Raw genomic sequence first — 16,542 nt, 5'->3', positions numbered from 1 at the left:
ATTAGATCATTTTACTAACTTTGCCCCACCCTCCTGTTTACATTTAAACACACCACCACTCAATTTGGTTTCTAAACATTAAATTGACAAAGCCTTTTGACTTTTCTACTCAAAATACCAATTACTTTCAAGTCATTTTCAAATAACTTTCACAGCCTCAAAGTATGTAAAGAGGTTACTCTTTCAGACATGAATCTACCATTTTCCCCAGCCCATTCCTAAGCTCTGGTTACAGGGAAATTAGTAGCCCTTCAAAAGGACTCACTTTTCCTCATATAATTCACTGGGAAAGTTTCACTTGGTCTTAAATTATTATAGCAATCCTTTTTCATGTCACAAGAATTTCACTGTGAATCCTAATGTCTTGTAACTGTCTTGGATATGTCTACATACCCTATGTCCCCCTTGCTGAACTATAAGTTGATTAAGAAGAGGCAAAAAGGAGCTGGAGAGCTGGCTCAGCACTGAAAAGACTGTTCTTGCTGAGGACCCAGATTCAGTTCCGAGCATCCACATGAGAGCCAACAACCATCTATAACTCGAGTTCCAGAGGAACGGCACACGGGCGCTGCACAAACATATAAGCAGGTGAAACCGTCACACGTGTAGTGGCTGTGCTTCACCTGTTAAGTGTTTGTACAAAGACTGATGAGTAAGTGTGACCTGCCTTCTACAACGGTGGGGCTATTACAGAATGCCTCGTGTTCATACGCAGTAATAATCCCTCTAAATGCTTCATTTTTCTCTTCCTCTCAACCCTTACCCACTGATTTCAAGGAAATGTCACTAATAAACACGAACTAGGTTTTAGCCAAAGAAAGCCCCTTTTGCCTTGAAAATGCTTCTGCCTTCAAGTTCCTGTACAAAAGTATCTTTTATTATCATATTCTGCAAGTATTTTGACCTACTCTTTAAACAAAAGGAAAAAGCAAAGGTATTGCCAACTTTGAAACCTCCTCACACCGTCCATTAAAGACGTTAGGTCTGTAACGGCAACGCCCTCCAGAGTTTAATGTGCAGATGCAGCATTCGTGAAATTATTTCCCAACAACCCCACTAAAACTGAAAGCACTGTAAGTCAAAAGAGCATTTCCGCACTTAACCTATAGAAAGAACATCCTGGCTTCGCAAGACAGTGCATTTGAGGCTGTGTACGGCTGGCTGTGCTGAGCAAGGAGCTGACGGGAACCCAGCAACTGCTTCTCTCTCTGCTGCGGCCATGCTGGGGAAGGCCGCGCTGACAGATGCTTGAGGAAACGGGTCACATGACCTCAGGAAGCAGGAAGGTCAATGCTGGGTTCTGTTAGCGTCCTCCTTTCCCTGTTCATTCAGTCTGGGATTCTGATCTACAGGACTGGGCCTCCCACTTGGAACATGAGTCTGCCCTTCTGAAACAGAGGAGACATACCTTTGGGGTCATATAAAGGCTCAACTGTGAGCCGTAACTAACTCTTACTTCCTTCAGCTGTTTTCGTCAGGTAGTCTGTCACAGCAACAAGAAAATAATAAAGTAGTTTTATATTATTTGTTTTGTTTATCTATTATTTTGGCAGTCCTCAGAATTGAAAGTAGGGCCTGGGGCTGGCCAGGCAAGCGTTCTGCCACTAAACTATACTTCCAGTCCTCATCAGTATAAGCTTTATTAACCACCGTTTAAAATACACTTTCAAAATGAACATTTCCAATGGCATCAAATATTTTTACAGGCTCCTAAATTTTACCAAGGCACATCTAAGGATTCATTCTGAATTGTCTCACAACTTACTATTGGTCATCAAAAATACTTCTGATTGTCATAAATACCTGCCACGAATATTCTAATACTTTAAATAAAATTGGTGGGGTGGGAGTGTATACAGACATGCATGCAGGAGCCAAGGGAGGCCAGAAGGGGGTGCTGTATCCCCAGGAGCTGAGGGCACAAGTCTTTGTGATCTGAAGTGAAGAATCAGAAACCAAACTCAGGGCCTCTGCTAAAGCAGCAAATGTTCTTGGCTGCTAGGCCATCTCTACAGACATGACTTCAGCTCTTTACCTGCACCTCAGATCATTCTCTCAGGGTGCATTCTAGAACTAGGATTATAAAGAGTATAATAAAACCATGAGTCTTGTAACGTTCTCCACTCTGTTTTCATCGTAACCCAAAGGTGAGCTGGGCATACTGGTGCACAGCTACACTCCAGGCTTTCTGTAAACTCAAGGCCAGCCCGGCCTATACAGTGAGTTTTGGGGCCATGCAGACTGTGTGGACAGCCCATGTCTCATAAAGAGAAGCCGAGGGGACAGCTTGCGAGCGAAGTGTTTTGTTCTCCTAAGGTCCATTTTGCCGTCTACAGCTAATGTTTGTACAAGTTACAAGTGACTTATTTTCCCACTTGTGCTTTCTGGGACTGGCGTCTGTAACACGTGCACATGTGTTCCTCCATTTATCTACACAGAGTTTATAGAACTACTACACTCATGCATTCTATTCCCACGAGGTTTCAGATTTCTGCTTCACAAATGAAAACTAAAAATGTAATCTACTTAGACTTTCTAACTTTTATATTTTAAAAAAAGGCTTCTAGTAGTTTAAATATTTCCTTTTGAATTTTCATAGTAAATGTAAAAGAGAAATAATTATAAAAATAAAACTGTGATGATCAACAGACACAAGTCTGGGAAAAGGAACCATGCTTTCAGGTGTGTGCAGGATTAGCCATGTTCTTCTGAGTAAAAAATGACCGCGCACACACTAGGTATGTAAGTACTTGCTGCCTGAGCCATTTATTTAAAATGAATTATTCACTTAAAGGCAGGCTCACACACTTCATTTAAAACACCACACCCGCACAAATAAACGACGCACCCTAGCCTGAAATGTGTCTAGACAAGGAACTACACGAAGAGGTCTTTGGGTGACAAGGTTTCAAGAGTCAAACTCAAGGTCTACACCCAATTTAACTGCAATGGTCAGCTCCGACACGGGGACATCTTACTTCATCGATGCTCTCTGCCTGTGACATCACTCGCCCTTAACTAACCCTTCACAAACTGAACCACTGCAGCAAACCACTTCTAACTTGTACCTGTATTTAAACAATCCAGGATAAAATTAGCCTAGCCGTCAGGAATCCAGTAGGGATAAGGGAACAGAAGTATTTTGGCATGGCTGCTGCTGGCACTACTTAGGACAGCGTCCAGTTATCAGAGTCTGGTTCCTTAGGCCTCGGTGCTTTTCATCACCTTTGAGCCCAGTTCACACAACCACATGTGCGCATCCATGCACATGCACACACCCATGCACACTACACTGTGCACGCTAGCAATATAAAGTCAATCTCCATTATAGGCATGCAAAGATTAACAAACTCCATTAGCTAAAAGTAAAATTGGCCTCCCTCACTACTGAAAAATAAAAATAATTTATACATTTCCCAATTATGTTATTACTGGTCTATAAATGTTTGTGTATTTAAATTTTTCCTATCATCCTTTCTGTAATATCTCTAGTTCCCTTACTAATAAAGAGCAGCGTGCAAACATGAGCACCTTCTGTCCGTACCTATGCAGCATTCTAGATCATTCCAGTAACTCAGACCACGTTTCCCACACTGGACAACTCGGGAGTAGAATGACAAAGACCTATGCACAGGAAAGCTGCACCCACACGGCAAGAACGTATTTTCCTTCTTTAGAACTCCCAACCGTATCATCATGAGATACAAAACAGCTGACTGTTTTCTTAGAAAGTTATTTAAAGAGCCAATTTCAAAACTTGAACAGATTTGCAAGGTCAGTGTTACTGGATCTTAAACACACAAACCAGCATTTGCAAAACTGAGACATAATTTGAAGAATTACATCAGTTTATCAAATATAAACCTGGGTAATAATAGTGGCTTTTGATCCACTTAAAGAGACTTTAAATAAATAATTAAATCTACAGATTTTATGGTTGCTTTACAGCCTCATTCACATGTACCCTGCTTCCGAATTATTTCTTTTACATTAATTTGCTACTTACTCATGAAACTGCTACTATTTTGTCTTAATATCACTTTACTTTTATTAAGCATACAGTAAAAAATGCCTGACTTCTGACCCTGTGCCATAAGCGGGGAAAGACGCGATCACCCGCAAGGCTCACCGGATTTCTCCCACTGGCTTCATTCCAGAACCCGGGACTTTTCAAAGGAGCAAAGCAATTTCCTGTTACTATTGAAATTGCTCTTGACTCACAAACCATGACTTCAGAAGACACTTAAGTGTGGAAGGAACATTCTGGAATTAGGTAAAAGCTTTGCTGCCCAGTTTCCCTGGTTTATAAAGTAACTGGAGGAAGAACTGGATATGGAGAGGATCGGGTGGGATCAATAGAACAAGGGAGGAAAACAGCAGCAGAAGAAAAACTTAAAGTACTTAATTAATAGAATGTATTCATTAAAAATAACTGAAGCTTGTATTATACATGCTTTAATTTATATATTAAACCTAATCTTCACAAAAACTATGAGATACGTGTATTAATTTTTGAAGATGAGACACCAATACTCAGAAGCTATCCTGTTCCGAGTCCTACAACCTACAAAGCTGGGCGGAGCCCAGAAAGTCAGATTGCAACCCCTCCCTATCAGCTCACTCGCTCGCTCCCCCTTCCATGACGCTCTGTTCATCTCCTCGACATATTAGAATTTCACACAGGCAACATGATTATCCAATCTCTACATGCAAATAACGTTTGTAACAAAGTGTTTATTGCATAAACTAACAAATAATGAATATTATGTAAAAAAGAGTAAGCACAATAGCAAAGGCTGTGCACACACCTATAACCCTGTGTGCACATCAGAGACAAAGGCTGTGCACACACCTATAACCCTGTGTGCACATCAGAGACAAAGGCTGTGCACACACCTATAACCCTGTGTGCACATCAGAGACAAAGGCTGTGCACACACCTATAACCCTGTGTGCACATCAGAGACAAAGGCTGTGCACACACCTATAACCCTGTGTGCACATCAGAGACAAAGGCTGTGCACACACCTATAACCCTGTGTGCACATCAGAGACAAAGGCTGTGCACACACCTATAACCCTGCATTCACATCAGGGGCAAGCGACAGAGGAGTCTGGGCACAGCCTGGGCTCACTTTACGCCTTCTAGGTACAGAGAGGACTCATCTCAGAAAGACAAAAATGACAGCTTTAAAGGGGAAGCAAAATAATAATGTAAGAAAGCAGTCCTTTAGAAACGAAAATGCAAAGTAACTTTAAGATTTGAAAAAAAGCATTTTAAGTATATAAATATATACATATATGTGTGTGCTTTACATAACTATTTAAGAATCAATAGCTGTCAAATTTTGAATATATTATAAAGACACTATATTTAAAAATATCTTAGTTTTTATAAGATTGTTATGACTTACGTTTTACTATAAAAAGCTATAATCAAAGTATATATGAAAAATAATTTTCCACAAATAGAATCCGGTGTGTGTGTGTGTGTGTGTGTGTGTGTGTGTGTGTGTGTGTGTTTGTCTAAATGGAAAATAGATTAATTATTTTTTAATTGGATATATTCTTTACTTACATTTAAAATGTTATCCCCTTTCCCAATTTCCCCTCCAATATCCCCCCCATCCCATCCCTCCACCCCTGCCTCTATGAGACTGTTCCCACCCACCCACCAACTCCTTGCCACCTCCCCACTAATTAATGGGATAAAAAAAAGGATTACAAACACAATGTTTTCAAAATGCTATATCCTGTAACTACCATAATGCTTTAGAAATTGTTTACATAGTGCTGAAAAGTAACATTGTTCACATATCCCCAAAGCTACTTTGCATGGTAAAGAGATCAGTAAACTTACTTTTATGCACAACATCTTTAACATTCGCTCCCCTTCAGTGCTTGTGATTAAATGTAACATACTGAAATCCCAAAGTTCTGAGAAGAAACATAAATCCTTGTCTCACAGCTGCTGTTTGACTCTGGAAACACATGCATTTTCTTTTCAAACATTTACCCTCGAAACTCCCAAAGGCTTTGGCCTGGAGAACACCTGCATCTCTTCATTTAGTTCCAATAACAGAGCCGAACTCCAAAATTACAAAAATAGACTCTCTGTTCAGCTGTGGTTACATTTCACCTCTAATTCCCATGGAAAAAATGCTAGGAGCATGAAATCATTTGGGCAAGCGCTGTCATCAAGAGGACAAGACTTCTGCACCAGAAGCCCGGTGGGGATATAATAGAAACTGGCAACAATTAAAGATAACGCTCATAGTACAGTCCTCAGGGAAGACAGAGGAAATGCAGTAAGATAGATGGGTATAATTTGTATATATTTTTACCCAAATCACAAATGTGAATTGTCTTTAATTGGTCCAATATATGAGCATTTTGAGTCAAATGCCCTGTCAAAATTACTAAAACCGTAACTTAAGGCAATCCACCTAATTTTACATTATAAAGAGGATTTTGTGAAACAAGACATGTCCCTAATAAAAGCATGCACCATCTCTCCTTGAGATCTCCTTAGAAATTCCTAATTGTCCAAAGAACTTTGAATGGTGTTCATTTTCTGGTATGTTTTAATCAACAGGTCTAACACAACGGAACTGAATTTCCAGAGACCACAACTGTAATTTCCACTAATAATACCAAGACTCCCCCATCCTGATTTTTGATAACAGATGAAATTAGTTCCATTCATGAAAACATGATAAAATTTAAGCCTAATGCTGGTTTATGAGGTTAATTATTCTGAAGAAGAAAAGCCGTGTCTTAGATTGGCAGTATTATGTTAAATTGGCCATATTGCATTACAAAGAACACTTACTTTGCATCTCTGTAGAAGGGCACTGAAATTGCCTAATTCTATCTTTGGGACTCAAGGATGAAAACACTGCTTTGAGTATTAAAGCACTGGTGCTGTGTGGTGGCAAGCAGCAACGCTGTGGGAAAGGACCTCACGCTCCAGGTCAGGTAGAGCTACTCACTCAGACCCAGGCATTAGTCACCGCCCACTGCTGTAAAAACACCAGGACCAGCATTCCTTACAGGTGGGCTGGGTGAGGTTCCAAGGAGATGAGAGGTGCCACGGTAAGAAAGTAGGCAGCAGCAGAGAACTCATATCTTAAACCACAAACACACAGCAGAGAGAGTGAACTGGAAATGGCTCATGGCTTTGAAACCTCAAAGCTTCCTCTGGGTGACATACTTTTACAGCAAGGGCACACCTCCTAACACAAGGGCTCCCTAGAACACAGCCACCAACTGGTAATCAGGTACTCAAATGTCACACACAGGGAGGAACAGTTCACTTAAACCAACACACCCAGCAACAAAGGAAGGAGGAAGTTAGGAAGGAAGGAACGAAGGAAAGAACGAAGGAAGGAAGTTAGGAAGGAAGTTAGGAAGGAAGGAAGGAACGAACGAACGAAGGAACGAAGTTAGGAAGGAAGTTAGGAAGGAAGTTAGGAAGGAAGGAAGGAAGGAAGGAACGAACGAACGAAGGAACGAAGTTAGGAAGGAAGTTAGGAAGGAAGTTAGGAAGGAAGGAAGGAAGTTAGGAAGGAAGGAAAGAAGGAAAGAAGAAAAGAAGGAAAGAAGGAAAATTAAGGATATAATTCAACTTGCACAAATAATTACAGCTATCCAGAAATTTTAAACAACATCTTATTAATGGTAAACAAAATAAATTAGTATAAATTCTACAGGATTCAGTAAAAAGCCTTTCCCCCATGTCTGTTCAAAATATTTCACAGATATATAAACTACGGGAAACTGTCTTTATGCAAGAGTCAACTGTGTGAGAAAAAAATGTGCTGTGGGGCACAGCATGACATAAAGAAAAAATCATCTAAAACATTTAAACATATCACCTATCAGTAAAAACTGTAATAAAATGTTTCTACATCTAAAACATGACACAGAAACATGTTTGTCTACATCTAATGACTTGAACTGGCTTTCTGTGGGGGTTTTCAGTGTCTGCATGTGTTTCTCCTGCCTTTTCTTCAGTTCTTTCGTTTGTTTTTATTTTATTATGATTTATTGTTATTTTAATTCCCCTTTTGCATTCTAATGAGAGTATGTGGATTTGATGATGAGGAAGTGGTTAGGATCTGGGAGGAGTTGGGGGAGGGGAACCATAATCAGAGCATGTGAAAAATGTCTATTTTCACTTAAAAACAGAAGAGTCCCTTTTTGTCTTTATAGCATGGTTGAAAAGCCTTGTTTAGTGTCTCACAGCATTGCTTTGTCTTTGACATTGGAGCATTTGCTTTGCACCTACCCGATCGCATTCTGCACTTACAGGACTGTTTACACGGAGGGATCTGGGGTTCCTGTGGGATCTTAATGCGCGAATACACTGTATCTCTCTGCTGCTCTTTCCACCTTCTCTTTCCTCCTCACTTCCCTAATAATCACCAACTTAATTTTGTAGCCCTTATTCCCTAAATGTCAGAGAAGCAATACAATATTCATCTGCTCACATTTAACATGAGCATCACCTCAAAACATTTTCTGAAAATGTTGTAATTTTGACCTTCCTTCTTACTGAAAAATATTCCAAAGTGTATATGTACACACACACTATATGAACCTGAGTAAGGAGACTGATTGCTTTAAGACAGACAGTATGTCCTTTGGCTCCTAAAGGACATTATCTTCCAAGGCTATGACCTACACACACACCGTAGAAACGATAATTGAAAACAAAACTCAATCAGTGCCTTTACTCTCAGGATGTGTAAACAACACACAGCAGGCCAATAGAGACGGACATGTTAACAGTGCCAATAGGTGTTAATAGAAAAGGCAAGGTGGCAGAAGATGTGCAAGGAATTCTGAGAAGTCGTTTTAGGAGGCACACTGCAGACGGACATACTGACATGTCACTGTGGGAACCAGGACAATGCAAGTTACAACCCAATAAACAAGCTATCTAGTGGTAATGAAGACTATCAGAGGAAGGTGACAGATACGCTCCAGCAGTGTAGTTATCTGCTAAAAAGAAGACAGAACCATGGAGAGAAAACGGGTGAGAAAGCTAGCAGTATTAAGAACATCCTATTTACCTGTCAGACACAGTCATGGCTTAGACCGTTTGCCATGAACGTTCATTTCTTCATCACCCAGAAAGTCCTCTCAAGCATTCTTTGCACACGGCACACTGTGAGCACTTGAAGAGATAGTGACAATGAACCAGTGGCCAGCTCTGAGAAGCACTGTCAGTGGTCATGGCCGACTGTGTAAGTGCGCATTGCTACAAAAGCTAAGGAAGAAGGACCCATGCAGCGGAGGCACGGGAATGGACTCTAAAATCTGGGGAGGAGACGGATGGAGAAGATTCAGAGAAAGCTTCCTTAAAGAGGCAGAAACGGGAGAGATTTTGAGACTGAACTGGGACAAAGCAAAAAGACAACAACCGGTGTTAAAAATCATCAACAGGAAAAAATATGCAAAAACAGAGTGAGAAACAGGGAGGGTCATGTGTGAAGGGGTCTCCTGACACTGGCACAGAGAATGACATACAGCACCCAAATATTCCGAGTGTAAACTGAGAGTCTTTCATGACTGTTTCATATTTCTACAGAGCGCACACCCTGTCACCAAGTTCTGTATCGATATCCACACTCAACAACATGATGACCACCATTTCAAAACATTTTTCTAAAAATGACTTAATTTTAACCTTCTTACTGAATAATATTCCAGAGTCTGTGTGTGTGAATGTGTGTGTGTGAAAGTGTGTGTGTGTGTGTGTGTGTGAAAGTGTGTGTATGTGTGCGCACACGTGCGTGCATATTCGGGGCATATACATGCCACTGTCACCTCTCATTTCCTGAGGAGCATGTGGACTGATCCTACAACTTGGCTGTCACTGACGTGAAAATACGCATAGGCATCAGTGTGAGTGTGTCTGCAGTGAGCCGAGGTGGTTGCCTGAGGCAATATCCAACAAGACTACAGCAACCAACAGTTCTGTTTCCCAGTGACTAGATAACTGTGCACCATCCACAGTACTGTGTCACAGATGACTGTGCACCATCCACAGTACTGTGTCACAGATGACTGTGCACCATCCACAGTACTGTGTCACAGATGATTGTGCACCATCCACAGTACTGTGTCACAGATGACTGTGCACCATCCACAGTACTGTCATAGATGACTGTGCACCATCCACAGTACTGTGTCACAGATGACTGTGCACCATCCACAGTACTGTGTCACAGATGATTGTGCACCATCCACAGTACTGTGTCACAGATGACTGTGCACCATCCACAGTACTGTCATAGATGACTGTGCACCATCCACAGTACTGTGTCACAGATGACTGTGCACCATCCACAGTACTGTGTCACAGATGACTGTGCACCATCCACAGTACTGTGTCACAGATGACTGTGCACCATCCACAGTACTGTGTCACAGATGACTGTGCACCATCCACAGTACTGTTACAGATGACTGTGCACCATCCACAGTACTGTGTCATAGATGACTGTGCACCATCCACAGTACTGTGTCACAGATAACTGTGCACCATCTACAGTACTGTGTCACAGATGAGTGTGCACCATCCACAGTACTGTGTCACAGATGACTGTGCACCATCCACAGTACTGTGTCATAGATGACTGTGCACCATCCACAGTACTGTGTCACAGATGACTGTGCACCATCCACAGTACTGTTACAGATGACTGTGCACCATCCACAGTACTGTGTCACAGATGACTGTGCACCATCCACAGTACTGTGTTACAGATGACTGTGTACCATCCACAGTACTGTCATAGATGACTGTGCACCATCCACAGTACTGTTATAGATGACTGTGCACCATCCACAGTACTGTGTCACAGATGACTGTGCACCATCCACAGTACTGTGTCACAGATGACTGTGCACCATCCACAGTACTGAGTCCTACAGGGCCAAGGTGTCCTCTCTTCTTACCAGGAACTTCAGAGTTTCAAGCCTTACATCTCTCTTCCATTTGGAATTGAATTAAAAAACAGGAATCCACTTTTGGTTTTGTGTCTATGCATTCAGTTTTTATCGGCAACATTTGTTCTGAAGTATATTTTGGATGCCTTTGGCAAAATTCAGACTGCCTTAGGTTGTGTGGGGTCATCATTGGGTCTTGTGTGTCCTCCGTGGATCTGGGTATCTGGTGTATGCCAGTGGCCTTCTGCCTTGCACAAAGCCTCTTCTTTTGGGAGAGTGTTTCCTTTGATGACATTGTGGTAAGGCATTTTAAAGCTAGCCTTTCAAACTAGTCATTTCCAGACTGAACTGTGACTAATGTCTCAGCTGTACAATGACTGTTCAGCAGTTGACTTCACAGCTATATTACGGTCTTGGATCTGCACCTGTTTGTTCCTTGGGATCTGCCTGTACATACTTACTATCTGGATAATTATAAATCTTTTCACATTTTTGCATTGAATGTTTTAGTATGTGCTCCCTTTAATTTCAGTATTTATTGGATAATGTTAACAGAGAACTCTTCTTATGCACTATTTGAAAGCTCAATGGAGAATCCCCTCTAAGCAGTCTTTCAGTGTCGCCTCGCTCACTGCCTACCCTGGGTTTACTACGCACATCACTGTGCACATGGTGGGCACTGGTCTCCTTCCCACAGCTTCCTTCTGTCCCATTCCATATCCATCCTCAGGACAGCTAAGATGCTGCTACTACGGAACTGGATACACGGCAATGTCGATAGATAGATGATTGATAGATAGATGGATGGATGGATGGATGGATAGATGGATAGATAGATAGATGGATGGATGGATGGATGGATGGATAGATGATAAATAGATAGATGATAGATAGATAGATAGATGATAGATAGATAGATAGATAGATAGATAATAGATAGATAGATAGATAGATGATAGATAGATAGATAGAAGATAGATGATAGATAGATAGATAGATGATAGATATATAGATAGATAGATAGATAGATAGATAGATGATAGATGGATGGATAGATAGATGATAGATAGATGATAGATAGATAGATGATAGATAGATAGATAGATAGATAGATAGATAGATAGATAGATGATAGACAGATAGATAGATAGAAGATGGATGGATGGATGGATGGATAGATAGATAGATATAAATAAATAAAGCAAGCAGAACCTTAAGCAATGATATCACAACTTCTGAGTCATTTTGATTATTAGGTTTTGTTGGAAAACTGGGTCACAGCTGAAGTTCTGCAGCATTAAAAAATCTAGATTCGAGAAAAGGCTGTTATCTAAAACTCATACTCATACTCATACACACACACACACACACACACACAGGTATATGCACACAATTCTGTATTTACTTGCTACACATGGTCTTTGAAATCTCTCCTAAGATAAAACCATAATTTATAGACATTTCATTTATCAATAGTGAAATGAAATGAACAGAATCTTAGGAAAGACTATAGAGATGATTCCAACAATCCATCCTGAAAGAAAGGACTAAATTTTCACACAATAACAAACCCACACACTGAAGGAAGCTTGGTGGGACCGGCTTACCGGAGTGGTGGCAGTGGTCCATGCACTGGGGAACTTGGACGGTGAAGGCGATCAGATCTGGGGCCAGGAGAGACTCGGGCTTCCTACTTTCATTAAGCCACTTGGCGCTGTGGAGGTCTCTAGTGTCAGAAGGACCCTGAACCAAAGGAATCAACTTCTCTTTTCCACTGTCACCTGAGCAGAAATATTGTTTAAGAGAATTTAAAAAGAGGAAATGTTCAAAGATTATTTTGTATGTACAGTACAGTAGTTTGGGGTGGTTAGGCTGAAAATATATCACTAAAATAATGGCTCAATAACAGTTGCTACTCAAGCCAATAATCCAAAGAGTCCGGCTGATAAAGCTATTTTAAGTTTTAGAATTAACTTTGACATTTTGCTAATGAATGCAGATCATGTTCAGAACAGTTTATAACATAAAATAACACAGATGCTTCAGCAAAATACACACTACGGTATGATGGAATTTGGGACTGCTGAAAGAATTGCATATAGCTAAAGAAAAACATTATGAAACAAAACACTGCAAAACAGGGAAATACAGTTACAACCTAACTTTTTAACACTCAGTTTCTGTGTTTCAATCTAGTATGTTAATTATCATACATAATTCACATTTCTGCCAAAGCTGCAAGAAGATTCTTTTAATTTTTCCTAATAACAACTGTTAAAACTATGCAAACTTCCTCACCTAAAATGAAAATCAACTGGTTAAAGTCAGTAAGTATCATCCTGGCACTGTTAAAGTATTAAGTATGAATAAAACAATGCAGAGCTCTGACTCCCAGGAACAATGAGGAAATTCTTGTTTCAGCAAATGCTCCTTGTAAATGGCAAGGCCGATTCTCCTACACAGGCAATAAAGTTTTACACGGTCCAGCTGCACATACCTGGGGCTTTGGCACAAATTTTTATTGATCCCAAGGTCCCAGAGGCACATTTGACCAATGATGTGCCGCAGTACTTCAGCTCCACATTCTGGATTGAGCCCTCAAGAGTTGGCAGGGGATTCTTAGATTTCACACCTAATAAAAGAAAACTGCAAATGTACTAGCTGATTGAATTTAAATAATTTTTATATTCCTTCACCAAGGTATTTAAAGTTAATTATACTTTAATTATCTACCTCAGATGTTCTTACAGTATTTGTGTTAAGTTACAGAGTTCAGTATTTAAAAGGTAAAAGGATGCAATTTTAAAATAAATGGGCTGAACTCTCATAACTATATTTATGAACAGATCTTGATTAGTAGGATTCAAGACATGAAACTAAAAGCAGAAATCATTACATAAAACTCAAGAGGAAGTTTAAAAATCACATTTAGTTTTAGAATAGACAATAAATTTTACATTATGAAACAAGTTTGACTTATTTTGGCAAAGGCATTTCCAAAGGGAACTACCTGAGTAAGGAGATAGGAATGAAATAGTCCAAGAAAGTTTATAGTTAAAATACAATCTCTTAGAACAAAAAAAAAAAAAAAAAAAACCAAAGGGATCTTTATCAAACAATCAAAAAGTAGACATTAATATCTCTATTGCATGATGTTTATTAATATAAACTAGTTGAGAAACTTTAATTGAATGGTCAGCCCGGATTTAGGTCACAAAGGCAGGGGAGGATTACACAGGCAGAGAAATCTACAGGCTATAATTCTGATGAGACACGGAGAAGAGAGAAGAGGAAAAAGGTGAAGGATCATCTCTCATGGTTACCATGTACTCCAGACTTACTACTGTTTATCTACGCAAATGAATTCAGTCTCTGCAGAAGACTATAATGTAGATATTACTATCCTCATTGTATGGATCAGAATATCATGAATTAGAGGTGTTAACTAAATTGTGCACCATGGACAAAAGGTACTAAATACAAGAACCTAAGTGTTAAACAGTATCGCATCTGCTCCAGAATAATTTTGTCTTTCTATTGCTCACTTTGAGGATAACCATCCAAGCACACCATTTCCCTTCTGTTCCTCACCTAAAATTTTAGTGAAATACTAAGTATTATCATTCATATTTCAAGACTTTAATTATATGATTCTAAAATCAAGATTCCTGTATCATATTATTTTATTCTAAATACCAATCATCTCTCCAAAATATTCTAAAATTTTTCCTAATCAATGATCAAGAATTTAACAAGGTAAATGATTCCAAAGTGATTGAAAAAAATAATGTGTGAAAAAGCCTTCCCAAATACTAACCCCAATTTCTAATCTTCACCACAGTCACTGTCCTGGTTGGTTTCTGTAACTTGACACAAGAAAGAGTCATCTAAGAATGAAGGAACCTTAATTGAGAATATACCTCCTTTTAGGATTAGCATATAGATAAGTCTTGATGTCATAGGTGGGGCCACCCAAGGGCTGGTAGTCCTTAATGCTATAAGACAGGATGAGCAAGCCCTAAGAAAAAAATCAATAACTAGTGTTCCCCAATGTTAACCAGTGTTCCCCAGTGGCATCTGCTTCAGTTCCTGCCTACAAGTTTCTGCCCCTGCTTGAGTACCTGTCCTGACTTCTCTTAGCTACTGGCTGTTACCAGGAAGTGTACCAAACCAAGTTGCTTTTTCTTATGCTGTTTACTACAGCAGCAGAAACTCTAGGACAGTCATTAATTGTGTGTCAATTAATTGTTAATTTACCATGTGTAGTGTGTAGTTAGCTTACAGTGATAATGAGAACTGAGCCCGGTGACAGAAGTAAAGAATGTCTGAAGCCAATAAAGTGGTATCCAAATGTATATTTCTCGGATTTCCAACTGCCATGACTGCGAACACTTAAATAACAGCCAAGAAAATCACAGGACAGCACTGCTTACATAGTTACAGTGCTGCAGTGTAGACATCACAGTATCTGGTATTGACTCAACACTTACTTGTGCCTAATTTATTTATCTATCACACACAAAAATAAGAAAACGGATACTGTTCTCATTTTACACATAGGAAAACAAAGGCTTGAGTAATACATATTTGGCAAAATGAATAAGGAAGAGGAAAACTTTAAATTATATTTTTCCTTATTAGACAGAATCATGAGGCTGGAAATATGGGTCACTGAGTAAAAGAACCCGCTATACACACTTGAGAATCAGACATCCAAGAAAAGCAGAGTTATGGCCGTAGGTCCATCCTAACAGTACATTTTACTCAAGGGAGAGCCTAGTAAACTTTCTGAGTCAGGTCCTACTTTCGGGAATCCTATTGGAAAGGAACAGAGTGGACAGTGAGATGGTACAGTATGTAATATCCTCATCTGACCCACACAAATGAGCACATACATGTGCATGCACACAAATACATACACACAGAGAATGGCAAGCTCTTCCATATAGTCAACACTGCTGTGCTGTGCAAGACATTATAATTAGTATGAAATTTACCTTAATCTAAACATTATCACAGATCAAGAAAGAGACATAACACTAGCACCTTCCACTATTTCTCTCAAACTTTATAGACGTTCAGTCTCTATCAATTCATTTAAAAGTATAAGAATCCCACAAGTATGTCATGTATATTAGATCACAGTGGTTCTAATGAAGATAGTGCCTGTTACATGTAAAAACAGAGTTCTACAGGGACAGTTCACTAGTACAGCTCCTGCTTGGCATATATATGGGAACCAAGGTACAATCCTCAACACTAGTAACAGTAGGAAAAAAATCGTCTAAGAATTGATTCAAGAATATTTCCCAAAAAGGTAGAATAGAAGTAGAAGAGTGATAAGTCCTATCAAATATTTTTAAAAAGCATACACATATTTATACCTGCTAGTGTCTGTGTTATAACAGAAGGTTCATGAAACCAAAACAAAGACAGCACTAGACACATGTCAAGATAAGAGGCAACATGCAAAGGCTAAATAACAAAAATGACAAATCTCAATCTAAAATTTATACCCAGCCAAACTGTCACATATAATAATGCCCTGGATACTTTAAACTGTACACTTAGCATGACCCAGAA

The 16,542-nt window shown here is 39.6% G+C and overlaps 1 protein-coding gene across 1 annotated transcript in view; it reads right to left on the bottom strand.

Annotated features, from left to right (window-relative positions):
* Nucleotides 1-16,542, bottom strand: part of VPS13B (vacuolar protein sorting 13 homolog B) — a 425,975-nt gene that overhangs the window by 297,610 nt on the left and 111,823 nt on the right. Inside the window, exons 18-19 of the mRNA XM_080909429.1 lie at nt 13,457-13,591; nt 12,567-12,740 (exon numbers count right to left, since the gene is read on the bottom strand). Of these exons, the coding sequence (XP_080765555.1) occupies nt 12,567-12,740; nt 13,457-13,591 (309 nt within the window). The remainder of the gene's footprint in view (nt 1-12,566; nt 12,741-13,456; nt 13,592-16,542) is intronic.

This window comes from Micromys minutus, assembly GCF_963924665.1.
Source record: "Micromys minutus genome assembly, chromosome: 33".
Lineage (NCBI taxonomy): Eukaryota > Metazoa > Chordata > Mammalia > Rodentia > Muridae > Micromys > Micromys minutus.
This window is presented reverse-complemented; position numbering and strand designations above follow the sequence as displayed.